The sequence below is a fragment of the Excalfactoria chinensis genome, chromosome 6 (genome assembly GCF_039878825.1).
Source record: "Excalfactoria chinensis isolate bCotChi1 chromosome 6, bCotChi1.hap2, whole genome shotgun sequence".
Classification (NCBI taxonomy): Eukaryota; Metazoa; Chordata; class Aves; order Galliformes; family Phasianidae; genus Excalfactoria; species Excalfactoria chinensis.
The window spans coordinates 507,156-535,041 of record NC_092830.1 but is presented as its reverse complement, the minus strand read 5'-3'; the positions used below and the strand labels follow the sequence as shown (position 1 = coordinate 535,041).

The 27,886-nt window shown below is 44.6% G+C and overlaps 1 protein-coding gene across 6 annotated transcripts; it reads left to right on the top strand.

The window, feature by feature from the left end:
* Positions 1-387: 387 nt before the first annotated feature.
* Positions 388-27,822, top strand: ANXA11 (annexin A11). Of its 6 annotated transcripts, none has more exons than XM_072340208.1 (15): positions 388-436; positions 16,242-16,302; positions 16,528-16,652; positions 17,630-17,986; positions 18,405-18,492; positions 18,804-18,898; positions 19,780-19,893; positions 20,528-20,618; positions 20,717-20,796; positions 20,915-20,971; positions 21,755-21,848; positions 22,368-22,463; positions 24,791-24,849; positions 25,375-25,497; positions 27,102-27,822. In XM_072340208.1, exons 2-15 carry the CDS (start codon positions 16,251-16,253, stop codon positions 27,159-27,161), a joined length of 1,491 nt encoding a protein of 496 aa, XP_072196309.1. In that variant the 5' UTR covers positions 388-436; positions 16,242-16,250; the 3' UTR covers positions 27,162-27,822. The 6 variants fall into 6 exon arrangements, with proteins under 6 accessions (XP_072196309.1, XP_072196311.1, XP_072196310.1 ...); XM_072340210.1 differs by lacking the exon at positions 388-436 and adding an exon at positions 1,938-2,522; XM_072340209.1 differs by lacking the exon at positions 388-436 and adding an exon at positions 3,717-4,306.
* The last annotated feature ends 64 nt before the right edge of the window (positions 27,823-27,886 follow it).

The window sequence follows — 27,886 nt, the reverse complement described above, 5'->3', positions numbered from 1 at the left end:
ACAACAGCTGTCCCTCAAAATTTATTTCACCTACAAGGTTCTATTTGTCCTCTGGAGTGAGTAGTATTTGCACTTAAAAGAGCTATGAGCCAGTGCGATGTTGGATGTGACTGGTGACCAACATGTTGCAAGGAGCTTAAATGATGCTGGAGGCTTGCATGGTTTCCAAGGCTATCCGAGATGTCCTGTAGCACATCTGATACCGGCCTAGCATGTCATACAGTTAAAATGTTGGCATGAAAACTGTAGTGGAAATGCTGAGTCACGGCCTGAAGCAGTGATGGAGCAGCTGGTGGGAAGGCAGGGCTGACCCAGGGGAGCTCAGGAGCAGCCATTAGAGCCAGGATCCACCTCTTCCCAGCCCTCATTTAAGGGTTGGCAGAGGGAGGTGAGTGTGCTTTGTTGGTGATCTCTGTTTGTTTGGGGCCCTTTGAAGGTAAGCAGTTCTTTTCCTGTATTTCTGTAAGGCTGCTGTATTTAGGTTCATTCTTAGGTGTTTTAGAATCTGCTATTCCTTCTCCTTAGTTTGTTGATTTAACTCAAGATTTAGGTGGCCCATCTGCACAACTGGTGGGTGCGTCTGCAGTCTGAGCTGCTGCTTCTTATAGTGTTTTGGCTATTGTGTTGCCTTTAGTCATGCTGTTCTGTTATGCTCTCTGGCCTGTTCAGTCTTAGCTGCAGTGACGTGCCGTTATGGAGATATCCTTCAGCATGAGTGCAATGAAAGCATGAGGAAAAAGAGAAGCTGTGTTTAGATTTAAGAGCAAGGATAGGCTCTATCAGTATGGAACTCTGCTATGGTCTTGGACTGGGATGTCGAGTTCTGAGGCAACATCTGAGCTTTCAGCGTAAGGGTTAACGAGCGCATGGAATGTCGTTCTGAGTAGGATGAGTGCTCTGGGTTAGTTCAGTTATGGCCTGTGGATTATGTGGTGAGGGGTTGTTGGGTGTGTGGGGGCAGTTATCGCGTGTATTGGGTGCATGGTGGGTGTGTGCGGCTGCGTGGGAATTAGGGTGAGATATAAGGAGTGTGACGCAGCAGGAAGCTGAGAGAAGACCTGATGGCACCCATGGCTGTGCCTCTCTCCCACGGACTGTTGAGGCTGTGGGGTGATGGGGTTATTTGCTGGCTATGCCAAGCGGTGACTCTGATGTGATGAGTGTGATAAGTGTGAGTGTGATTTGCGACTGTGGAGTCTGACTGAGTGGCGGTGGGAGAAGGCAGGTGGGGTTTTGGTCTGGGGAGAGAGCGTTCGTGTCAGGAATCTGCGGGAGGGGGAAACGGGGGAGGCCTGTGCAGGCTCTCGGCGGTCATAGGAAAGCCTCGGATTCCCCGTTAGCGAAGGAGGCGCCGTTTCCCTCCAGTCGGCCCGGCCAAGCCGCTGGCTCCTGCTGTGCGCAGTGCAGCCGTCCCTTCGGACTGAGTATGGCGTCGGCGGCTGCTGGCCCCACAGAGTTGGGGGGGATCGCGGGGCCGTTCAGAGCGCTGGGGGTTCTGAGGTTGGTGATAATAGACCAGAGGGGCTGCTGGAGGAATTGCGGCAGCTTTCGGATCGCTTGAGATCGTTAGCTCAGGCTGTGCAACAGCAGCGCGGTTCAGGACCTCCCCCTAGAGACCCGGTGGAGCATTGGCGTATGATCGTTAAGAGCTGCGCTCTGCAAGGGGACCTTCTCTTCCCCCCATCAGAGCGGGGAGGGCCGCTCGTTCTCCCCGTGCTGCAGCATCCCCAGGGCCGGCCCACCTGGGAGCATTTAGATAGGCGGCTAGTGAAGGAGTTAAGGTCGGTCATGGCTACTTCGGGCTTGGAGAGTCCCGCCTGCCAAGCTCTATTGGACGTGATACAGATGGAGCTCACCAGCCCCTTCGATTGGCGTTGTCTGGCCGAGGCGGTCCTATCGCCCGCCCAAATGGTGTATTTTGAAGACGAATGGGAATCGTTAGGGCTGGAAAGCGAAATGAACGGCAGGGCTTTGCCTCCAGGCCATCCGCTTCACGGGGTGGGCTCCGATCAGCTGCGGGGGACGGGAGCTTTCGCAGATCCCTGGGCTCAGGCTCGGTGGGACCCTGCGGTTCTCCGTCCAGCCGCGTACATCGCAAGGCGGGCGATGGCGGCGGTGGCGAGACTGAGCGAACCCAGCCCCCCCTACGCAGGGATGCAGCAGCGGCCGGAGGAGCCGTACGTGCAGTTCGTGGATCGGCTGCGTAACGCGTTGAATGCGTCGGGTCTCCGCAGCGCCGTCAGGTCAGCCGTGCTGAAGGTTTTGGCTGCGGCTAATGCGAATTCGTTGTGTAAAGCGCCAATTAGAGCCCTGCCGGCTGGTGCCGCTCTGTCACAAATGATGGAGGCGTGCCGAGAAGATCAAGGCTCAGGAGCCGATGGCGGCGGCCGTAGCCTCTGCCTTTCGGGAAGCTGTAGGGTTCATCACACCTGCGGGCAGCTCGGCCCTGCGCTGTTTTAGGTGCGGTGGAGTCGGTCATATGAAGAGAGATTGCCCCTCCCCGCCGGGGTCGGCGCTTAGAGGTAATTGTTCCAGCTGCGGTAACCCGGGACACCTCGCTCGAGATTGCGGAGCGGGGTCGGGGAGCAGCGAGCGCGAATGCGGACTAAGAGCGCCACCCAGCGGGCGTTTCTGGTAGCGCCGTGGGCAGACACGGACCTTTCTGACCTCAGACCTTGCGTTATCGCCCGCTTTTCTTCCAGGAGCCTCCGAAAAGCACGGAAGGGGTGAACAGGTGATAGCGGGGGCTCCAAACTTACGGCAGTGGGGAGCGGAGGTACGGCCGCAGTGGGCTACAAAACAAGTCAATAACGTTGGATTCCCCAGTAGTTATACTTGCACACCTTCCCATTGGTGCTGCTGAATGGGAGCTTCATGGTCAACCTCAGATTATCACCTATGTTTGTTGGAATGGGCAGTGCTGCCAAGTAAACTGCGTGGCGTGTTGATGTAACTGCTATCTGTGAGCATGATTGGCCCCCACATTGGCCTACTGATACTTGCCCATTGGCTATCTCTGGGGTTGGCAGCTTGCGACCAGGTGTGTTAATTCTATTCAGGTGGAGATAAAAGGTGAGATAGGAACAGCTTCTGCTCATCCTTATCTTCTGCCTGGTCTCCCAGTAAGCCTGCTTGGATGTGATACGCTTCAACAATTTGGGGCACACGGATTTTCCTGGGCAGGTCCTGTGTTTCCTCTGCAGCTTCACTAGGGTTTAACCCTCGAGGCCTTTCACCAAACCAGACCGGGCAAGCTGACATCACTAATTACCCTCCATTTGGTCGTCTTCATCACGTCCATGTAGTGGTTGATACCTGCTCTCATGCAATGGTGGCTCTACCTCCTACCTGCTGCTTGCCAGTCCATCAAGCACCTGCAATTGGCTTTTTCTCTCCTTGGCACACCTGAGATGATTAAGAACGATGACGGATCCAATTACTGTTCCTGTATGTTCCAGCACTTCCTGCAACTCTGTGATGTGTGCCACACTGTGGGCATGCCCCACAACAGCACCGGGCTAGCAATAGTTGAACAGGCTCATCAAACCATCAAAGCACAGACTGCACAGCTAAAGGAGGGGGGGATGTCGGAGACCCCAGAAGGCATTGGTAGTTCTCAACCAACTTGCTACTGACAATGCCTTGCCCCCATATGGAATTATTTCTCAACCCGGCATTGGATCTTTGGCGGTAAGTCCTGAAGGTTTGCTTTTGGGCATCTGATAAATGGGAGGAGGGTCCCACAGATCTCATCACGTGGGGCCAAGGATATGCTTGTATTTCCACAGGAACTGGAACCCAGTGGATTCCTGTTCTATCTGGTCTGGCCGTGGGTGCCAGCTACTGCTGTCTCTGCCTCCTCTGTCAGAAGAAACAATGCAGGCATCGACTCCAACAGCTCCCCAGTCATCGGGTAATTTCTGGCTGTAGTGTGCAGTCCTGACCAACCCTTCCACTACATGCTTGGCCCTCTGCACTGCTACGCTGACTTCCTTTGACACCGGACTGACTCTGACAAAGATGGCGGTGGACTTTCTGCTTGTTCGGACTGGCTCAAGCGTAGACAAAATATATCCTGCCGCCTTTTTAACCTACTGCACCAACCTCCATCAGCACTGCGCGGGATTCCTAAAACCTAATGGGAAACCTGAGTCAAATTAGCCCAACAGAAGAGAATTGTGATCAGGTTATCTGATGGCTGCTTCGGCTACGAATGTGATTTGCATGGCCATGATGAACATATGCTAACGTGACATCGCATTCATAATGAGATCTGATTTCTACTTGTAAATTTAAAAGCTATTTTGTAAGTAAACCTAAATCTTTCAAGCATGAAAATGAAGTCTGTGCTCATGTGTGTTAGTAACGTTTATATGAAGTGGGGAATGGGTGACTGCGTGCCTATTAGTCTGATCCTGGTGAACAAGCCTAAGGAGTGAGTTTTAATGGGAATAATAATTATTAAGGTGAAGGAAGGAAGATCAGGTAATGTTGTGTGGGCTGGACTGAACGCACCTACCATCTTGAAAAGATTAAGAGGTGACATCAATGTAACTTTGCAACCTACCGTTCAGTTACGGGCTGATGCTCTACAGAGAGCCTCCTTCGAGTCTCTGTATGGTTCCTGCGTTTCTTCATGGCTAGTGATGGTGGAGTTTACAGGAAAGGAAACACACAGCAGCTGGTTTAAAAATGCCAAGTGCTTTAGTTGGTGTCTGTTCGGATGCCTCTTTACAAGTCTTAGTGTCAAGAGGGAGGCTGCCTAATGCTTTGTGACAGTCAAGGCTATTGAAAGGTTCTCGTACTAGCAAGCCATAAAGTAAAATAGTCCTAATTGGCTGTTGGTTTAGGAAAAAAAACTTTTGTATTTGTTATTTGAGGGCCTCTGCAATAAAGAATGCATTAAAACGTGTTCAGCTTGTAGGATGGGCACAGCAGTTGTTTGCATGCAGGGGATGTGAGAGTATCTTGAGAACACAGATGGCACTACATGCTCAGAAACAGGCAGCTGAGTGTGTGTTCATGTGTTTATCTAGGATGAGAGCAGGGAGCGAGAGAGAAGCGTGTGGTGAGCGGGGTGTTGTCTAAACATTATTGGTCATGATTCTTACTCTCACTTCTTCCTTTGTGTCATCCTGTGCCTTCTGAAGATGGAATAGATGCTCTTTTTCACAATGCTTAGGATACAGAAGGCATTTTAATACGTGATAGCCAGTTACAGGTCTGAAAGATCTGTCTGCAAGGCTAGTGGATAGTTTTGGATGTTTGTGAAGCAGTTGAAATCCTGGTAATGTGACTGAGACGTTCATCTGCTACCTACTGAGTTTCCCATTTCAACTGCAGCATATTTTATCCTTGTTTATAGCTCTAAGGAACAAGTCTCAGTTTAGTAGATGTGATCAGTTAAGGGTTAATTGTCATAATACGGACTAGCAAGCAAAATTGATGGAACCTATACCTGCTGTACCCTGCTGTCTTAGGCTTGAAGTCCTTGTTATAAATTTCTCAAGCCCTTACTTTAATGCTGCATAGAAAAGAAGACCGTGTAGACATAGTGTTCTCAGTCCACTCCTTAGTATGTTCTTACATGCTTTTAATATGTTTAAAATGCCTTTCCTGCCTTATTTAGTGGTGAAGGTAAGCCATCCCAAAGCTATTTAATACATAGAGGAAAGAAGCTTCTGCATTGTGTTCTTGTTAAGCTTCTAAACGGCAATTAATACAGGCTCTTAATTTGTTTTATGATGCTGCTACACCTATTGGTTCATTCCAAACTTCCATTAATAAGTGTGTTTCTGCCTGTCATGTATGGGAAAGGAGCCACGAAAGAGACGCAGTCTTAAATGCAGGGAGACACCACCATGCTTTTATGAACAGAAGAAAATAAGCTGTCACAATTCTCTTCTGTTGGGCTAATTTGACTCAGGTTCCCCATTAGGCTTTAGGAATCCCGCGCAGTGCTGATGGAGGTTGGTGCAGTAGGTTAAAAAGGCGGCAGGATATATTTTGTCTGTACATTCAAAAACAAGCATCTTTCCTGTCCCCTCGAGTATTTGAGTCTCAGTGTCTCACATGGAACTGAGCAGTCAGCACAACGTCAAGTACATGTGAAAGGCTGTGGATGAGTGACCTGACAGGAGGAGCTGTGAGGTGTCAGAGCGAGAATCCAAGCTAAATAGAGCTTCGAGTGAGATAGCTTTAAATTCGTCTTCAAGCGAAGGAAATGAGGAACAGGAAATCAGGGACGTATTGCTGTAAACATAGCATGCAAGAGTAGGAGGCAAGGGGATATATGAGTCAAGATATGTTTCCTAAATCATTTCTTGAGCAGTGTGAAAATGAGGGTCAGTTAAGTGGATAATTGTCACTTGTGTGACTTCAGGAAGCATCAACGTTATTCCTGTAGGTTAAATATAAGGACCTTTTTTAATTTAAATTAATTGAATGATCAGTAAATAGCTACAAGCAGCAGCCTAATACAGCCTATAGGGAAGCACAGCTGTTACAACCATTGCAGCTAACCTCTGACAGCGTAGTATGAATCCTTTGCCTTATGAAGACCGCAATGGATTACAGGGAGTGCTGGAAAATCTGACTTTACTCTTGTTTGACTTAACATCAATTCTACTGTCAGGGAAATATCCTTCAATTGAGGGTGCAAAGGCCATCTTCTGAAATGTGCTGCTGAGATGCTGCATATCAGTTGGGTGAGTTTCTTCAGCTTCCTTTAGGTTTACCAGAGAACCCTTCATTTCCTAAAGGAGGAAGCGCATGCTCAACTATTGGTCCTGATTTGGTAACTCTCTATGATGTTACTGAGTGTCAGATGGCTTGAGTTGCTTCATTTTCCTTTCCTGTAGACTATGGAAAAAAGAAGGTGGGCATCTGTTTTCGTGTCGTATGAAGTTCCACTCAGAAACTCTGTGGGGCTGGGAAGTCGTTTATCATGATCAAGAGTACAGTGTGTTAATGTAACCTGCCACAGCCAGCAGTACGGGATAAATGGCTGATCTAGAACCTGTTTGGATGAGTTTCACAGGCTCCCAGTTGAATTACATTCAGAAGTGCTTAAATATGCCAGCTAATGTATTGCTGTTTTCACTTTACTGTGAGCTTAAGCTGTGCAGGTATAGGTGGGGTGTGCATGCTAGGGTGGTGTGAACAGAATGAGCTTTCATCCTAGCTTAAATTAATGTAGGTAGAAGTCGAGAGCATGATTCTCTTTGGGGAAATGAAAAGTGTGTGCAAGGAAATGGTTTCAGTAACAACCCTGCATGCTGAAGACCTACGTAAATCTACGGTAGGTGCCCTTTGCTAACGTGGAGTCTATACAGTCCCTTGCAAATTCTGTTTCAGTTTCTCAGTGGCTGTGTTGTTGAGTTCCTCACCATACATTAAGTCACGCTACATATTAAATCACTGGTATTTCAGGCCAGGGACAACAGTAAGTCATTAAAGGGTGCTGATGCTGATATACTGTTATATACTGTGATACAACTGTTCCTCATGTTGGCTGAAATACAATGAATTATTTTGGTGATGGAAATACGTTGCTGTAAAATGGGAATACAGATGAAGGTTGCATCTGTGGAACTAGGGGTGAGGGTACTGTAGAGCAGCTAACATAGCAGTTTGCATCACTCCATCCTGATTTGTGTGCTGGTATGGCACAAATGCACTTGAAACAGTATGAGGTTGGAATTGAGTTTTGTTAGAAACAATTGGAAAATGAAGGGCATGCAGGAAATAGGCCAGTCAGCCTCACCTCTGTCCCTGAAAAGGTGATGGAACAGCTTGTGCTGGGTGCCATCTCCAGACAATTGGGAGGAAAGGAGGTTATCAGGAGTACTCAGCATGGGCTCACCAAGGGGAGGTCCCGCTTGACCAACCTGGTGGCCTTTTATGAAGATGTCACTAGCTGGGTGGATGGGGGGAGAGCGGGGTGGTTGTAGTCTACCTTGATTTCACTAAGGCATTTAGTCTCCTGTGACATCCTTATAACAAAGATGGGGATGTGTGGGATAGATGAGTGGGCAGTGAGATGGGTCAGGAACTGGCTTACTGGCAGAGCACAGAGGGTCGTCGCTGGCAGTGCAGAGTCCGGTCAGACATAAGGAGAGTCCAGGTCAGAAATCTAGAGGCTCCTGGTAGGAATTCATGTTATAACTTCATCACTTGTTTGAGTCTATCGTGTATGAGGGGCAAAGCAGAATTTCAAGGAAGAAATAGCGGGCTGAGGGATTACAGGAATAAATTACTGGAACTAGATCTCACTGTGTGCATGCAATACAAGAGGATGATCTGTTAGTGCTTCTATGCCCTTTACAAACATAGAAATGGCTTCCAATATCCCAAATAGCTCTAATGTGTGTCATGTAATTATAACCATCTGGTTTTGCAGAAAATCTTCCTTTAAAGATGGTGTTTTGCAACTTTCTCTGGATATGACATGCACTACGGTATCTTTTTGTTGACAAGAACATTTGCTGCCCATTACGGATTTGGCAGGAGGAGGGATGTGATCCAGCCAAGGTTCCCAAAGAGCCTAAACTGAGGTTATCGTTCCTGTGGAAAAGTTTCCAGGAATGAAACACGCTAAGCTAATGCCTCATTCCCTGTCTGGAAATGGCAGCTAGGGAGGTTTCTGCACAACGGTTTCCTTGTCAGTAAAAAATATTCCATAAGCTGCTCAGTTTTCTGCTTACATAGCATCAAAGGTGTGGAACTTAGAGCCACAGAAGCAGGATAAATAGAGGGATTCATAGAAGCGACTTGAAATCCACGGAGCATTGCAATCTATCAATTTTAACACAAGCACAGCCAGGTCTTACAGCCCAAGAGAGATGCCTTGCTGTGGAAATGCTTTGACTGCAGTTCCCATGCATAAAACCAGGCCTCACGCTTTAAGTAGTTTGAAGGTGTCCATCAGGATGAGTTCTAAATGAGATGGACTTGTTTAAGACATGCATATGAGGGAATCTCATAGGAGATGAGAGGAGGTTCTGAGACCCTTGTATATAAAAATCCCAGCAAGAGTTTATGCCCTGCTGCAGTTGCATAACTAACAATGTTATTTTGATGAGTATCTCAGCAAAAAACAAAGTAATTGCAAAAAGTTAGGCCTTTTGGTTGGCTTTTTTTCCTTTTGACCTTGTTTTGTTTCTCTAAACGCTTCCATGTGAGTGATTCATCTTTAAAGCATGCATGTAGGAAAACAAAACTAAAATCATTTGTATTCAAGGGTTTCTCTGCTACCCCTTGTGCTACGAAAGCTCTATGTGGGAAGTCTTCAGTCTCAGAACCTCTCATAGAATTTTACTGAAGGAAACGTGTATTTACATATGACAAGACTTCTGTTGGTTTGTTATTCCTTCTCCCACCTCCCTGGGTATGTGTTTGGTGGCATTTCTCACACAGCTGGGTAATACAGTGCTTTGGTAGGGTTCTTTTGCAGATGTTCTCAGGTAAAAAGCACAGCAGTTGAAGTCTGCCGTGTAATAGAAGAGATGGTCGAGGTACCATCGGAGGTGGGCCAGGAAGCAGCAGTATGCATGATAGTTAGGGCTGTATGGCTGGGTTGTGGTGGGACTTGATTATCTTCAAGGTCTTTTCCAGCCTGAGCGGTTCTGTGACCCTGTTCTGTTCTATGATGCTTTCCAAAAGCAGGTGAAGGGCCGGTAATAGGAAGGGATCTTAGAAGGTTTAAACCGGTCTGTAAAGCCTGTGCTGTTTCCAGTTTTCAGTCAGTGTGTGGGTGAAAGGTATATTGGAATAGCCAGTCAAATTTCAAGCTGTTTTTCACCATTTTCTGAGGTGAGTGAACACTGATTCTCTTAAGCAGGGTAGCCTGTTGTTACAGTGCGCTGTGGGTGCCGAGACAGCCGTGCTGACTGCCTGAAGCACAAGAGTAATTCCTCTCCGAAGCAGTCAGCTTCTGCTTTTAAATCAGACGTGCCCAACAAGGGCAGCGCAGCCTCCCGAGCTCGGTTGGGCGGCCTTCTCCGTCCCACGGGCCGCCCGGGGCTGACGTGCGTGCCGGGTGGAGCCGTGCGGTTTCTATGAAGCAGACTTTCCAGAGTGGAAAGAAGCTTTTGGTTATGCTGGAACTCACAACCTTGTTATTGAGTCAGGAGCTGCTGCTGTTCCCCAAGGGAACGTTTCACGCCGTAAACGCCGCATGCCAGTCTTCCTGAAAGGAACACGGCTGCAAGACGTGCTAGCAGAGCTTTGGCTGTACCCCCTTCCCCCTCGCACCTCAGGAGCAGCCACGGGCTGTAACTTGAAGAGCCCCACCCGGCCTCGGAGCCCAGCCCGGCTCGCCCTCCCCTGACGCAGGTCCCGCAGGCCGGCTGCGGGCCGTGCGGGCGGGGCTGTCACGGTTCCGCCTCCCGCTGTGCTCTGTCACCGCCTTACAGCGCGACCGGGGCGGCTGCGGAACGCGGTAGGAGCGGCTGTGGGCCGGGGGGAGTAAGGGGGGGACGTCCCCAAGAGACGGGGTCGGGGCAGGGGGCTGGCGGCGCGCAGGGGGCGGCCAGCGGCTGCTGCTGCCTGGAGGACGGCCGGGCCGCTTCCGCAGGAGAGCGCTGGTTTGGCTCTCGCGTTCGTACTTGTGTGCTCGACCCGTGTCCTTGGTGCGTTCTGAGCCGCTGGTTTTGTTGTGAGACAGAAGCGAAGGGGGTACTTCTGTGAGAACTGCCCTTGTGTGCTTTAGTTTTTCCTTCCTTTATCTGTTTCTTCTTTTTATAGCCAGCTTCCTGCAAGCTGCTTGTGGCGTACTTCCCTTCTTCTGGCCCTTCTTAGAGCGTCTTAGAACGGAATCTGTTCAGCTCCTGTTACAATTTAATGGTCTGTGAGACAGAGCAGAAACGTGCCCACACTAAAGGAAGATACCATGTAGTGCTGTATTGCCAGTTTAGTCGGTGTGGTACCTGAAAATATATATCTTTTGGAGACTGTAATGTTAGAAAGCTCAAAATATGTGATATGCACTATAAAAAAAGGCAAGCTGAGCAGCTGGTCTGCTTCAAGGCCTACAGGAGGTAATGCTTGCTAGACCTTTAGCAGGTAAAGCTGCGTCGATCAGAGCTGGAGCAACGTGACAAGGGTAGGGAAGGGAGTGAAAAGTAAGATGGAAGAGTGGATGCTTCAGTGATGGCAACAGGAATAGCAGGGCTTTGAGTAGATCCAAAGTGACATATATTTGTGGTCAAGGGTCTGTATTTAGATGGGATGAAGGTGTGAACTTCATGACCCCACAGTGCTCAAAGGCAGCTGGGGGCTGTCAGGGTGGGAATGTTTTGTCCTCATGCTGAGCAGCACAGGTGTTACTGTGCCTTTGCAGGCATTGTAGATGTGAATTTCCCTCCGGCAGTTCCCTGAGCAGTGAGAACATAAGGCAGTTCCTCCTGCAGGTGGTAGATAAGTTAACCAAATATTTTCATTGTACCTGTTCTGTTGTTGCTTGCAGTTTGCTCTAGATTTTATCAGTTCGCTACAAGATCTGGCTAGGAAGGTAGATCTAGATAGGAGTTTGGGGTAAATATGGAGTGGGTCAGAGTGGAGATGTGCTGAGGTGGTTCCAGAAGTCACTTTGATGTGCTTGTGCTAAGCAGGCAGCCCGTCCTGCACATGCCTATCAGCTGGTGTGTGTGAGGCTGAGTCTGCACTGCTCAGCTGTCCCAGATGTGAGTCTGGGCCGGTGCTCATCATAGGAACACAACACCTTTTCAGTCCATTTTCAAGAGTGAAAACCTAGTAATGTGTGCTATGTGGCTGGCCATGGCACAGAGCGGTGTCTCTGTGCTGTCTAATCATTACCAGCATCCTTTCTAAGAACCAGGAAGCAGACTGAAGGCCTGTCCAGGCGTTGCTTCCTGGTCTTTGTGCATTGGCTGTAAAAGGAAGCCTTGTTCCTCCACTGCACAGCGTACTCTCTTGAGCATGCTTGGAGAATGTCACTGTCCAGTCCCTCTGTTCAGGCTTTGTCTCAGCTTTTGGTGGGAGAGAGCTCTGGCCTGGGTACTTTCCTTGTAGCTGTTGGTTGGTATTTGTTTGGACACTGGGAGAGGTGGACCTCTGCAGGCTTTTGGCTCCCAGCTTCTGAGAATCTTTGCTGCGATTAAGTTAGGCCTCTAATTCACATTCCTAAAGGTACGGGCATATGTTATGATTAAAAAAGGACGCTGGAGATCTAACTTTGCTCTGTCAAGTTCCTTGGACTCAGATGCTGAAGTTGCCTGAGGAAGACAGTGCCAGTATTCCTTTTTACTGCAACTTTACACTCGGGAGATGGGTTATGTTCTATAAACGGGGCACCTGTAGTCCGCATTAACTCCTTCTGTTTGCTTTGAGTCATGGTTTGAAAATACTCAGTTCTCTGTTAGCTGGATAACTTCAGTTCCTGTTGCTCTGGAAGACTGAAGGGCACAGTGCAGCAGGCTGCTGTAGCAGGGTCTGTCCCAGCACAGCAGCTGGTTGCAGATGGGTGGCAGGAGATGAGCAGCTGGGTGCTTTTCTGGTAGCTGCTGTGGGCGTACTGAGTGCTACACTGTCACTTGAGTTCTGTAGGATTCCCCACAGAGGGTGCTTTGTGAAGGGGATTAATTACTGTTTACTTTTCACCGAAGATGCAAAAAAAAAATGTGTCTTTTATGGTAGAACCGAAAATAGATTGATAGAAATCCTTGAGGCATTAGTCAGCTGGGAGCATAATTTGGGCCATTTATAGCATGGCTGTTTTTGCAGCAAGTGATTTTGTATGGGAGATTATGACTCTGTAGAGGAATCTCAGTCTTCATTTTGTACATGTTTGTACTCACTGCATGGTAAGGCTTGCAGAGAGAGCATTGGGAGAAAAGTACTGCAGAAGGAAGAAGGTTTCAAGACAGAGAAGGAGGCCAGAATGAAGCCGATGGCCCCAGACTGTCATTGCTGTACCTGGATCTCAAGAGCTCATACAGCTTTGTTGCTTTCTATGGGCCTTGTTGTCTTGAGCGTGTTTGTCAGTGATACGTTTCTGATTTATCTATTTTGTTTCCTTTTTCCTGAGTTTTGGTTGATGTGAACTCAGCTACATCAAATCTTGTTGGAAAGGGAACAGATATGATGCTGTTAACTTATTTTAACAGCTTAGGATTGACAGAAAAGCCAGTCCAGGAGTCATGTAAAGACTTTAAAGAAAACCCCATTGCAGGGCTCTTAGTTTCACAGGGTGTAGGGTATTATACCTGCTGTAGGAAAGAGCAACTTCTGTGCTGCATTGGGCTAAGCAAGTCAAAAATAAATCTTGCTTAGGCTGGTACAATAGCAGGTAGCTGATATGATGCTGACTGTGGCTTGTCCTTGTCTTACACAAACGCAGTAGAGAATGGCCTGCTGACCTATGATGAAAATCTGCAGCATACCGTAAGGAGGTGAATGCTGTTCTGATCTCTTATGGTGCAGTCAGCAGTCTTGGAGCAGGCTCTGCTTTCTGCAGAGAGGAGTTGTGTAATAGATAGCTTTAGGCAGCCGTTTGTTACCGCATCCTACTAATCCACCCTGAAGAGATGGAAAAGGCCAAGGAGTGCACTTTGTTCAGTGTTCCCTGGAAAGCAGTCATAATTAAACAGACTGCTTTGAAACAACAAAGGCCGTGATATTTTCATGACTGTTGCCTTCAGGTTATTGGAACATGGTATTGTTGGAGGCTGAATGCTGGACTGAACAAACCGCAGGGTCTTCATGTCATGTTTTTAGGTGTTACCTCAAGGGTGAGCACTGAAGGCGAGGAGAGGACCTTAACAGTGTCTGTTCTGTATTTAATTCAAGGCACTCCCTGTTTCTGTTTGCTTTTTGTGCTGGTGTTTTTTTTTTTCCTTCTCATGTGCTGCTGCTTTCATGGCTGAGCAAACACAGACCTCGGTGTTCCTGTATCCTCCCATGCAGTATTTATGTAACAGGGTGGTGGACTCCTGAATCCTCTTCTCTGTCGTCAGCAATTAAGTGTCCCCCTTCTGTTTCGATGAAGATGTAGCAGAGTAAAAGTTGGGGTGTTGGGCTTAGGAAGAGATGAGCTTGTGGGAGTGGTTGGGGAATCGAATGGTTTGCTCAGAGAGGAATGGCCAACAAGGCCTGATGAAGTGGCGACGGTGGAGGTTTCTGAGCATGAGGAGTTGGTGTGTTTGTGGATCTGGTTTGCCTGGAATCGAACCAATGTGGAAGAAATTCCATGTGAAAAGGCTTGGACAAGTACAGCATTCAAAAGAAGCAAGTGGAACCTTTTTATATATATAGGAACATTTTTCTTTCGGGCTGCTAATGAAGTTTGCCATTAGTTGTCAGCCTCAGTCTTAATTGCTAAAAGACTCTTTTCATTATTATTTGTTCTTTTTTCAGAAGGGAACGTTCCACATAGGATTAAAAGCATGCAGGCAACACTTCTAGGACTAACAGCTCCTATTCTGCCTGCCTTTCACCACAAAAAAAAAGCCTTTCTGTGTTTAAATTTGTATCTTAAGGTGTCTTGAAAAGCATCTTGTTATTATTATTGCGTTTATACATGACAGGCAAACAATCCCCCATGATTACCCATGAAGTAGGGGGGTATTTCTCTTCATTATAGCAAGAGTTACATCACCTTATAAGCAGTGGAAGTGCATTGCACTAGGTGTTGAAGTAGGAAACCTTTAACTGTTTTGGATTCTTTTCCTTCTTTGTCTTTTGTGCTGTTTGAGTGGTTATGTGTGTCAGAAAAGAGGCATCTGCCTCTTCTGCTTCATTCAGGAGCTGCTGGGGGGAAAAGGCAGCAGAGTCTCAGCCTGGTGTAGTCTGTGAATAGGTCAGGTTTTATTACACCAAGTAAATTAATAGCAAAAAGAGGATAAAAAGCCCTGGCCTGGGGGCACTGGTGCTCATGTGGGATCAGCTTAGGGAAGGGACCCCATGTGGAGGAGGAGCAGAGTGACCATGGAGAAGCAGTGGAGACAGAGCATTAGGGACTGACTGCAGCCCCAACCCCCTGCACTAGCTGGGGGCACAATGTAGAAGAGACCGAATAGGTAGAAGGTGGGTTTAGGTTGCTTTTTAGTTTCTTACTTCTTTCATCTGCTAGATATAGGCAATAAGTGATTTAACTCCCTTTGCTCAGTCTGGTTTGCCCATGACGGTAACTGGTGAGGGACCTTCCTGTCTTTGCCTCTGCACATGAGCTTTGTTCATCACAATTCCCCCCCTGTTCTTTTGAGTGTAGAAACACCATGCTCGTGAGATTGGATTTCAGGACAGCCTTAATTCAGCGTCTGGACACATTGCTGGCTTTTACTGGGACGATGGCAGTTCTGACAACTGCCCCCAAGGAGCAAAAGTGCTTTAATGTCCAATTCTGTAGCAAATTTAATTACTGATCGTACGCTTGTGTGGGAGGTATCATGGTCTGTTATCAAAGGCAGGCTTAATTGATTTACTCAGTGTGGTGGGAGATACTTGAGATACAGATCGAGTGGGAAAGAGAAGGAGAAATCTTCTCACTTGATCAAAATGCTCTCCCAAAGGAAGGGGCTAATAACTATAAAGGCGTATACAAAGCAAATGATGCACAGTGCCATTACTCACCGTGCACTGACCAATACAGAGCCAAGCATTGGCAGTTGTTAGCAGTCCACTTGTATTTTGGACACTGATGACATGGTACTTAGAAGCACTGTCAACCTCTAGAGATCCGCTTTGTTTCAGTGATCTCCTTTTGGTACGCCCTCTATGACAATGCTGACACTGTTGTGTCCTTTCAGCTTCTTACTCTGACCTTGTGCTTCTGCATACGTTTCCGTTTCGGTCACCACCTACGCAGCTCATAAACTTAGTCATTTGATGATGTGGTTTGTTTGTCAACTGCTTTTTCTACTTCTGGTTAACAAAACTGTTCTGCATAGGTTGCAAACTTGGGGATAATTTAATGGCACGGTAACATGTTTTAGAGTGATGCATCCTTAACAACGTAATAGACAAAATGAGGAGTATTTATTAACTGAAATGAGTAAGAGAAATAGTCTGAAGAGAGACGGTATAGCTGGTTAAATATCTGAATATATTTACTGGTCCAAATAAAGAAGTGGGAAGTGCTTCCCCCAAAAAAGCCCTTGCAACTTGTCTGGTCGTTATCCAAATTGTATTGCCTGGCTTCTGCAAACATACTGCCTATTGATTTCATGTGGTGTAATTAGCAAAGTGCTGCAGAAAATGACTGTCTCGCATCTGCTTTTCAGGTCTTTGCAATGAGTTACCCGGGCTATCCCCCAGCAGGTGGATATCCACCAGCACCCCCAGGTGAGTCAGTCAGGTGAAGTATCTCTTAAGTGACCGATGGTCCTCACAAGTGAAAGGGTGGAATAAATGAAGCGTGAGTCTGCAGGGTTTTCTGGACGCTGAGGCTTCCAGTGGTTTCTTGCTAAGTTCAGTCTGGTGTTTTTTGTGGTGATGTTTTATCTTGGCTGACAAACAAGCTTTAAAAGTTGTAGTGTCTTGTCTCAGTGCAGCTGTGTTTGATTTCAGGTGGCAGTCCTTGGGGTGGTGCTGCCTATCCACCTTCAAATCCACCTTCAAATCCACCTCCAATTGGTCTAGAAAATGTGGCTGGCTATGCCAATCAGTTCAACCCAAGCTACATGGCTGGAATGGTGAGTCTGCTTTCATTTGGTGTTTCTTACTGTGACTTCTTTAAGTGCAAAGTTGTGGATCTGGTACTGTAGACAAATAGTTTACAGCAGGTTTGTTTTTCACCTTTGTTTAAACGCTGAGCGTTCAGTATCATCTGTTGAAGTAAATGGTTACCACAAGCTACCCCTTACGTTAGAAAGGCAGAATCTGTTGATGTAATTTGTATTAAGAGCCTAACTTCAGAAGCTGAGTGTGTAAAACAAGACTTTGCCGTGCAGAGGAGTGGGGACACGTGTGCTTAATGCTGACTGTCCGTTGTTAATGTATTCATATTGTCAAACACAGCTCAGGTTTTGCTTATCACCTGCTTTTTGGCCAGTTGAAAAAGGAGCCAGGGTCTGCAGTTGAGGCAAGTGACTCGTCTCTGAAGAAAGCATAGGATCAGCTCTGCTAATGTCAGTAGAAACCCTTTACACTGACTGCAGGAAACACAGGCATTGCCAATGTGACCTTTTTTTGCTTAGGGTATAAGTGAGTTGTGTTTCTTTGTTTGTATTCTCAAACAAACAACCCAGGGGTTGTTTGCAGTAAAAATTTGTATGTGAATAATGCTATAGTAACATAACGCGGCCATGCAGAGAAGTGGGTCTGTGGGACTAACTAGTGTACGTCTTGAAGAATCAGAGGTGTCTATCTGTTGGTACTTTCTTGAGTGAATGGAATGTGAAGCTGGATGCTGTTGTTAGGGTAGGTGTGTAGCTATTGGTTTTGCTTCTTAATGTAGGGCAACTTACAGTTAAAGTCAAGTAAAGCAAAGCCAGCTGATTCCAGTGAATTTTTCTAGCATCCTTGCTGTTATAATCTGATTGTTGCAAAGTTCCTTGGAGATACAGCACTAGTTTGGGGGTGTGGGAAGGTGAACTCATTGTGTTAATAATGCAGTTGTATTTCAGGTATGTGTAAACTTCCTCTCTTGCTTTGTTGGCTGTCGTTGCAGGCGTCCAATATGGCAGGGACATTTGGAGGGTCAAATGTACCACAAGGCATATATCCTTCAGCACCTGGGGGTTACCCACCAGTACCTCCAGGTGGCTTTGGACAGCCTCCATCAGGACAGCAGCCCTCTTATGGGGGGTATCCTCCGTCTGGAGGAAATGTACCAGGATACCCAGGTGGCCCTGCACTGGGCCAGCCCACCCTGCCTCCTGGTCAGCAGCCTATGGGATTACCAGGACAACCACCAGCACCTTACCCGGGGCAGCAGCCCATGCCAAGTTATCCACCAGGCCCGGCTGTGAATCCATCTATGCCCTCTTATCCAGGACCTACAGGGCCTACAGTCTCTCCTGGAGCAGTAAGAGCTTTTGTTTTACAGTGTGACTGCATCTGTTCTGTGTTTTCTTTGTGTGTCTAAAAATGAAAAGGAAGTCACAAGAAGTTTGACCAAAGCAGGAGATAGAATCAATATAGGCATCTGTGAGTTCAAATACATGCTATTGTACTGCATTATCAAAGAAGAAATAGAGGACATAAACTCAAATTTCATTTATTTTGTTTTTTCTAGCTTAAGCTATCTGTAGTTACATGCACAGGTTAATCAGACTCTAAATGATTTTGCATTTTATCATAGTACAGATATAGAAACAAACAGTTTAGGTTTTGTTGACTGCCTTGATTTTTTTTAACAAAAGGAAAAATGCTTTTATCATTTTAAGTAGCAAAATGCAGTCTTGTACTGATAAATACTAATATACAGCTCAACTTTGATTTAGTATGGAAACAGAGGCACAATCACTGATGCAGCAGGATTTGACCCTCTGAAGGATGCAGAAGTCTTGAGGAAGGCCATGAAGGGATTTGGTGAGCAGTCTGTGAATTTGCTATGTAATTTAAGCAGAACTGCAGCTTTGATTCAATACTGCCTTTCACCATCGTTAACATACTTACTGAGTAAGCTGGCTTGTGTGTTCTTATTATTGAAAGTGAATGTAGATGAAAACAACATGGTGAACTTGGTATTTGCTGGTTTATGTGGGGTGGTATTTTGGATACGACAGGTGAGTTAGAAGCATGTGTGTTGGGCTTGGCAGAAGTAGAGACTCGCGGAAACCAAAAGCTTAATCCTCATGTGACATGCCTGCTCACTCTGTGGTGTTTGTGTGCACGTACAGGAACCGATGAGCAGGCTATTATAGATTGTCTTGGAAGTCGTTCAAACAAGCAGCGACAGCAGATCATGCTCTCCTTCAAAACAGCTTATGGAAAGGTAAATACATCATGAGACAAGTAAGAAGAATAAGGGCCTAGGTAGTATGGCATGAGTTGGAAGGGACCTTAGAGATCACGTAATTCCAACCCTCGGCTCTGTGCGGCAGGCAGGGTTGTCAACCACTAAATCAGGTGCTAGAGCAGATTGCCCAGGGCCCCATCCAGTCTGGTGCTGGACCTGTCCAACGGCTGCATGTCTTTCCTGTACTGGGGGCCTCAGGCCTGGATGCAGTACTGCAGATGGGGCTTCACAAGGGCAGAGCAGAGGGGGGACAGTCACCTCCTTCTCCCTGCTGGCTGCTCCTCTTTTGATGTGGCCAAGAACACATGTGGCATTCCAGGTTGTAAGTGCACACTGCTGGCTCATATCCAGCTTTTTGTCCATCAGGATTCCCAAGTCCTTCTCTGCAGGGCTGCTCTCAATGAAATCTCCCAATCTGTGGACATATCTTGCACTTGGCCTTGCTGAACTTAGGTTAAGTGTGTCCAGGTCTCTTTGGATGGCATCCCTTCCCTCTGTTGTATCGACTGCATGACTTAATTGAAAATCAGAAGATTTAGTGTTTGGGGAAAAAAAGAGGAGAGGTTGCTTATGGGGAGGATGATTCATAAGTCTGAGGTCTTTTTTGCTTACTCTTGATTTCAGTGCTGTATTTCAGGTGAGTTACATTTTCTCTCTTAGGTAGTTACTGTGGCCCTCCTCTTCTGTACTGTCTATTTAATTTGACCTTCATTATATAAATGTATGTAAGTTTTTGCTGTGTTAAATGTTGTTAAGTGGAGTAACTTTGGAGACAAATTATTGATGCTTAAGCATAATGAATTTTAAGTCCAGAATTTGTTTATATTCATGAACTCTTTTTATTTAATGCTCTTTAGGATTTGATCAAGGATCTCAAGTCTGAGCTATCGGGTAACTTTGAGAAGACCATCTTAGCAATGATGAAGACACCCGTCATGTTTGATGCTTATGAAATCAAGGAAGCTGTAAAGGTTTGTGTGGGATAAACAACTTCATAACACAGGAGGGAATATTTGAGCTGATGTTCTTTCCATTCAGATATTCACCCCCCTCTTTACTCCATTTCTTGGTGTTTTATGATATGAAAATAACAATTCTCAATTTTACTAAGCTTTTTAAAGGTGAAGAGCATTTAATAGGTTTGTGTTGTAACAAGCATTTATTAAAAATTAATAAGATGTCAGATGCAAAGTTCTGCTAGACTTTGCAGTTCATTTATTGCACAGTCTTTAGCAAGCCACTATGGTAATACTCTTTTCAATCAGCTACTGCATGGGGCACCTTTGTGTCTTGGTTTTTGCTGTTAGGTGTGGAGCTGGCAGCACAACTCCACTCAGAATTTCCAGTGCTTGTACACAGAGTGCTCAGAAATAGCTCTAAAAACCAATTCAGTTATGATTTGGAGCAAGGTTCACTTTGTTTTGTTTTTTGGGAAGAATTTGCATGCAACATTCAAACGACATGCTTTGGGTTTTCCTGTATCAGTGTGCTGTTGTATTTATTCTCTCCATATATGTATTTTTCTTTGTTATTTCATATTAGGTTCTAGAAGAGTTTTCTCTTAGTTTGCTGTTGTGGGGTTTTCTGTTTGATTTGTTTTTTTAGGGAGTCGGCACGGATGAAAACTGTCTCATTGAAATCTTAGCTTCTCGAAGTAACGAGCATATTCAGGAGCTCAACAGGGTCTATAAAGCAGGTTAGATTTGTTAATCGTTTTCTCATTAATCACTGACGTCATCAACTTGGAGAATGGGCAGAGCTGTATGATTATTCATGGTTGTGTCTCCCTTACAGAATTTAAGAAGACTCTGGAGGAAGCAATAAAAAGTGACACATCTGGACACTTTCAGAGGCTTTTAGTTTCACTTAGTCAGGTACTTTAATACAGAGCTTATGGGGACTTGAGTGTTTGTGTGTGTGTTATGTCTGTTGTTGTTTTTTTATTAAGAAAAAACCCACCAGCAAAACTTCTGCCTCTTCAAATTCTTTCAGGGAAACAGAGATGAAAGTACAAATGTTGACATGTCTCTTGTCCAAAAAGACGTACAGGTCAGTATGAAATTCTTTGTTATTTGCACGTTGAGTACATTGACATGTGACTGTGTGATCACTTTGACTTAGTCTTGGATGTTGTGTGTGTTTTCCTGTAGTAATTTTTTCTGTTTCAGTAGGTGGAAGGGTTAGGAGGGGGTGTAACAACTGCATTAGAGCCTTGTGGCTCCATTTCTGAGAGGAGGCTCTAGGGAATGAAGCCCCTCTTACTTTGTTTGCTTGGTTGGGTTTGCTTTGATTTTAAATTCTATTGCTTTTTCAGTTGGTGGAATTGTGCTCCTGTTAGTTATGTAAGGAGCTCGGACTTTTTGCATCAAGTAGGGCAGTTGAAGCTGATAACTCTTGAACCTGTCACTTTCTGTGTGTTCTGTTTCACCACACAGTAGACACAAAGCCATGGATCATTTCATTGCTATACTGTCATACAAACAGTAATGCAGTTAGCTTTCAGCATGCTTTTTCAGAAGAGATATGAATGTCTCAAAGCATGCCTAGAGGTATAGAAATCAAGCTAGGCTCAAGTCTTTGTAGGAAGAAGAGTTTTCTGCTACTTTCTAAGTGTTCTTTTTGTTTTCCTTTTGGTAATTCGGAGCTGGTGTGTATTAAGCACCAGTTTGGGGATTAGTTGCTGTTTATTGCTGGCTCCTGTTTTCCAGCGGTACTTAAACCAAGGAATGGCTGTGAAGGAAAGAGAGGCTGTAAGGAAATGGATTTGTAACTCATATTTTTGTCCTGATGGCGTTTCTAATTTACAATATGTGTGTTCTGCTCTGAGTTCAGGAGCTGTATGCAGCTGGTGAGAACCGTCTAGGAACTGATGAATCCAAATTCAATGCCATTCTGTGTGCGAGAAGCAGGGCCCACCTCAGAGCAGGTAATGGTACCCAGACCTCCTCATAAACGTTGCACTGACTCTGTTGTTTGTAATGATAAGCATGTCCAACACTGCCCTCTGCTTGTATTCTGACATGGGTAAAATGGGAGTGATGATAACTCAGGGGAAAGCCAAGTGAATTCTGTTGAAGAAAAGGGAATGCAAGAGCTGTACATTATGATAATCTCTCGCAAGTGTCAGAGTTGGTAGAGGTCATATTTGTTCACATTTCTCTCTGATAAAGGAGTGGGAAATGAGAATTTGTTTAATTTGGCATTCCCCTTACAGTGTTTTCTTGCTGTAGCCCTTCAAAAATAAGCACAGAACTCGACAAGCTGGGAGGAGCATGGTAATATTTAAATGGAACAGAATGGTTCAAATCATCTTTGAAATTTCAGGACTCCTGTGAGTCTGCATTACCAAGTTGAGAAGTGCTTTCAAAATAAAGCAATACACATCATGCACCAGTGCCATCTCTTTGTGAGACTGACTCCTGAATCCTTTCTTTACTGTTGACAGTTTTCAGTGAGTACCAGAGGATGTGTAACCGGGACATAGAGAAAAGCATCTGTCGTGAAATGTCTGGAGACCTGGAGAAAGGCATGCTGGCAGTAGGTATGTGCTATCTGTGTAATGCAGGCCTCTTAATTCACCTCAGAATGGCCGATGAGGCTTTTGCTTCAGGCAAGCTGCTTGATTTAAATCTTGCATGCTAAACTTTGAATGCTAAAATGGAGAGAGTTATTAACTTGGCTTGGTTTTAAGAAGTGATTATATGTTCTACCCACCACTGTGAGAGTGAGAATAGAATACTTGGGACAGCTTTGGAAATAAAGTGAAAGGCATTGAAATTGTAAACCGCTAACTAATTCTTATTAGAGGGAGAACTTAAATTTGATTCCAGAGGTTATTTTTTTCCCTATTTCCTTCAGATTTTTGTTCAGAAGTGTTTCTGGTACTTTGGAAAGGCGAAGTTGTACCTCAGGTTTACCCTTGATCCTTTCCACTGAGAGCTATGACAGGCCTTGAGTCCTTGTGCAGCAGTTTTATTTAGGGTGGTTTATTCTAAACAGAGTCACACGGCTCTTTCTCTTTAGTTTTGTCTTTGTCTCTTAAGTGAAGTTACTTCTTTACATCTCTGTTTCTATTTCCATGTAATATTTTGAACTTATTGTGGTATCTAGCTGTGCTTCTTTGCTGTTCTAAATTATAGTAGTGACAAGGAAAGGGGCGTACCTAGGAGAAAATGAAAACCAAACCAACTACAGCAACAAAACATGGCTTCTTCTATTCCTGCTAAAATAAATAGGGACATTTATCACTGGGGGAGTAAGATAGGAGAAAACATTTGGCTCAACTGCAGTGAAGCTCTGCATTTTTCTCATGGAAGTTTCTAACATAATTTTGCAAAACAAAGTCTTTGTGGGACTTCAATCTTGCACTTGTCTTATGCATGTCTGAATTATATGGCCATTATGTAGTCAATACTCTACTTGATAAAGTTGCCCCTTTTTTAACGGTGCAGGTCTTTTTTATGACCCAGGCTGAGCCTAGCTCTGTTGTAGTGGGACATTAGCAGACGCTTTTCCAGCATTCCGAATCTTTCACCTCAACAAGTATTCATGTTAGCAAGCCAAACCTCAAGTATTGTTTGTTTGCAGAACAAATTTAGCTCAGTAAAGAAACGTAACTATAGGAGTTTATAAGTTTGACCTCATGGAGCTTTGCAGTCACATGGCAGATCTTTATGTGGATGAAAGTTGAGCATTGGGACTGTAACTTTCAAATAAATCAATAACCTTTAGAGGATAAATTTGCATTAATATCCACTGAATAAACTTGGGTTTTGTTTAGGGGTCTGTGTATGTGTGTGTATATAGAGATTGTATATATACATGTGTATGTGTTTCTAGCATCATTTGTTCTTTTAATCTTGTTTTCCACAAAAAACAAACAAAAAGAAAAAACACAAGGGTTTTCTAATTGAAAATGTTCAATTTTGCTTTTTTTAAAGCTTTCTGGATTGTACAACTGGTAATTTACCCTGACATCTTCAAACATCTTAGTGTGTGATTGTGTTAACGACAGTCAAGAAACGTGCATTTCATCTGTCATTTCTTCCTGAGATGTTGTACATACCTGACAACTGTGTGTGTTAAACTGTTCTCTCTCATCTACATCTTGTTGTTCAGAAAAGTACTTTTTTCCTATATAGGATGTATCTTGTTGTGAAATGTGTATTTAGGTTTATTCCTTTGGTTCTGTCTTGCTCTGATACTTTTTGCGGTCATATACAAGCCAGTTATGGTTTGCTGTCCTTACAATATGCCACAGATTGCATGGTGGTTAACCCAACGTAGGACCAGCATAGAGATTGTAGTTTTAATGAGTGATGAACAAATTAATATAAAAGTCATTTGATTTGGATTTTGTTCTTTAAGAGTCCTAATGAACTCTGCTCATGAAACATAAAAATTGGTTGTCTGTTAATAAGCACTTCAAGGATTTTTCAAGAGTCCGTGTGAAATTCATGGCTAAATAAATGCATGACTGGCTTTGAATAAAGGGTGCAGTTCCTGTTAGAGATGGCTTTGTATCTTAGAGCAATTCATCCCAACTTAAAAGTGTGTCTTGAATTTGCCGTGCCTTCTAGATGTATGACCTAGCATTTCTTAAATTTAGGAAGAATTAATAGCACTTAACTCCGTTCTTCAAGCCTCCTATTGCCTCTCGGTACCCTACTTCCTTTTCAGAAGCAACAGTCTTGTTGTTAGAGGTAAAAGGTACAAAATTGTTTCACTGATTAACTGAAGGGATGGAAACTGCATCATACCATCTCTATGTTTTAGGTAATTAAAGCATGGGACTGAGCTTGAAAAACAATCATGAGATTATGTTTGGGAAGGAGTGTGTGACTTCAGTAATACTGTTTCTTCTTGCAGTTAAATGCCTCAAGAACACACCGGCGTTCTTTGCGGAGAGGCTGAGGAATGCTATGAAGGTAGGTGCCTGTGGCAAGATGCGTAAATTCAGCATGTGTTTTTAAATGACTGTACTGTTCATAGGAATGAGTACTTCAGCCACTCTGGAAAGAACTAATGATACTAATTAAAAGGTAACTAATGAGCTGGAGGTATTTTTTCAGTGAATAGAAGACATGTAAGATTTTTCTATTATGGAAGGCTGGAAAAACCTATCTCATTTGATCTGCTTGGCAAAATGTATATAACCATACCACAAATTTCTTGTTTTATTACGAGGATTTCTTTCCTTAATGAAACAACCGATGTGCTTAAGATTTGTTCATAATTTTAAGTAAGGAGGGCTAACTGAAATAAGCGTACTATCAGTACATTTAATGTATTAGTGCATAGGCTAAATTGCTACTAAGCTTATTGAAGGCAGTGGGGTTTCGCTAGCAAAGCGCTGGCATTTTGTGAGGTGGGGATCTCTTTAGATTAATGCTGTATCATCCACAATTTCCACACGTTATTAATGTACGACGTTGTTGTTCTGTTTATTCCAGGGAGCAGGAACAAAAGACAGAACTCTGATTCGAATCATGGTGTCACGCAGTGAGGTTGACCTCCTGGACATACGTGCAGAATACAAGCGGATGTATGGCAAATCCCTCTATGCAGATATCACTGTAAGTCTTAGAGCTGCAGTTTCCCCAGTTCATTTGCCAAAGGATGCCTATAGGAACTTTAGCTTCATTCACTGCATAATGAAGGTGCTGAATCTGTTAAGTCCCTCTATGTTCCTCTGGTTTTTAGCATGGAAATGCAGCTAGTGGTGCTCAAGAGGAAACCTGCAAAGATAGTGAAGGATATTGTGTACACCAGAAAGTCTATTCTATTCTGCCAGCAACTACAGAGTCTTTGTGGCTACAAGCCACCAAGGTTCAACTAGCAGAAGCTCTTTTACAAGTCAGTTACTCTCCGACAAAGATGGCACTTCATACAGTACTACATGATAGTTTACATTTCACGAATAGGAACATATCGTTCCCATTTACTCGGCAGAACTTGTGTGTTTCACTAAGTGTGGACATACGGTGTAAACCCCGCCTGTTCTGTAAAAGTACAGTTAAAAACAGACTTGAAAAGTTAACTCCTTCATCTGCCATTGTTTGTAAATACACAGCAGTTCTTTCAGCACATGCATAAACAAAAAAATGCTTTATATTTTGCAGTTTGTACTTTGTGTAGGGCATCTCTTTGTCACTATAGATTTTTATCTAGATAAAGGCTTTCAGGGATAAATACACTAGCTGAAACAGTCCTATGGACAGGGGTGGAAGGCCTCATCAACCAAGTCTAGTTCATGAGCAGCTCTCAGTGAATGCTTTTTAGTTGTAAAAGCACCAGGCAAGATTAACCTATCAGAGCTAGCTGAGTGGTGATCATAGGATGGCCTGGGTTGAAAAGGACCACAATGCTCATCTGGTTCCAACCCCCTGCTATGTGCAGGGTCACCAACCAGCAGCCCAGGCTGCCCAGAGCCACATCCAGCCTGGCCTTGAATGCCTGCAGGGATGGGGCATCCACAGCCTCCTTGGGCAACCTGTTCCAGAGCGTCACAACCCTCTGGGTGAAAAACTTCCTCCTAAGATACAACCTAAGTCTCCCCTGTCTCAGTTTAAAACCGTTCCCCCTTGTCCTATCGCTGTGCACCCTCATAGACAGCTGTTCCCCTCCTGTTTGCTGCTGTTCATCAATACTATTCAGCACTTTTGCATGTACATTAATTGTGGTTTCTGTTGCCCCCAAATCAAAGAGATGTTATTTGACTGAGGTGGGAGATTGAAGTGATGCCCTGATATCAAGAAATCTTAAGTCAGACATAACGAAAAGTAAACTTTCCCTTGCTGCACCTTGGGAAAATATCCATGCTGAGTCCAGGGAAAAGGACTTCAGCAATCTGTATTGCTATTTCTGGAGTTTCTTACCTGTTGACCGACAGGTGACTTTGCACCCGTATACCAAATTCAGTTACCTAAAGAGCTATATTGCCTTGTTGATCTTTTCCACTCCATAATGGAAAGAGCATATTTCACTGTTTCATTGCTGTTGTTTTTAATAGCAAGTGAACACCTGCTTTCTTTCAGGCCTGACTGAAAAAAGCCCTGTTAGTTATTTGCTTGTCATTTAAGACGCTTCAACTTCATTTTCTTTCTTCCTTCCCTTTGCAACCTCCACACCCTCAGAAAAGCAGAAAGCTAACCTTCAACTTTTCTGGCTTTATTTCCAGGGGGATACTTCAGGAGACTACCGGAAAATCCTACTCAAGTTGTGTGGTGGAAATGACTAAATGGAACACGGAGCTTTCATTTAACCAAAAAATAGGGGGGGAAGGAGGGGAAGGCAGCTGCTATTTACATGGTTTTGCTTAAAAGCATCTTTTTTTTTTTTTTTCCCCAAAAGTAACTATGTTATGAGCTGTCTTTCTTAAAGCTAGATTTAAAAAAAGCAAAGAAGAAACCCAAAAACACACACAAAAAATATCAAGCTTGTGTACCATCTGCTTAGGGTTCTTTGTTACCCTCTAAAATCCAAGAATGAGAAGTTATTTTTCAGCTTGTCTTATTTGTCTGAAATAATATGAGTGTTTTTGTGGAGCGACAATCACAGCTGTATGGTTAAAGGCTTTATTTTGTACAAATATCATGTGCCAGTTTTATATGTATTGTAAGCAGAGGTGCTTTTATACTTAAACCTTGCCTTTTTGTGTCCAACTAAGACTCTTTATTAGAGATTTTGTTGAGTTCTATTTTCATTACTTGGCTGTATGTTTCAAAGAAAGTTGTGTTCCACGTTGCTTTTTTCAGTAGGGCGGCTGCTGTCACAGGGCAGTAGTGATGTTGATATGGGTAGAAGTTCAGTAGTTCATGTCTTCAAGGTTTTGGTTTGTGCCTTAAATATCGAAATATATCTGGGAAGAGATGATAAAATTAAAGCTGTCTGTCTTCTTACGCTTTGGAAGCTCTGCTTTGTGTTGTTCATGCCGTTCTCAAAATGAAAGTGCAGAAATAGAAA

What these genes read in the sequence shown, in the direction of transcription:
- ANXA11 (XM_072340208.1), top strand. Translation starts at nt 16,251, where the DNA reads ATGAGTTACCCGGGCTATCCCCCAGCAGGTGGATATCCACCAGCACCC. An exon ending in GAAGGCCATGAAGGGATTTG is followed by an intron (nt 18,493 to 18,803) that starts GTGAGCAGTCTG and finishes GTGCACGTACAG; the next exon opens with GAACCGATGAGCAGGCTATT. An exon ending in TCAAAACAGCTTATGGAAAG is followed by an intron (nt 18,899 to 19,779) that starts GTAAATACATCA and finishes AATGCTCTTTAG; the next exon opens with GATTTGATCAAGGATCTCAA.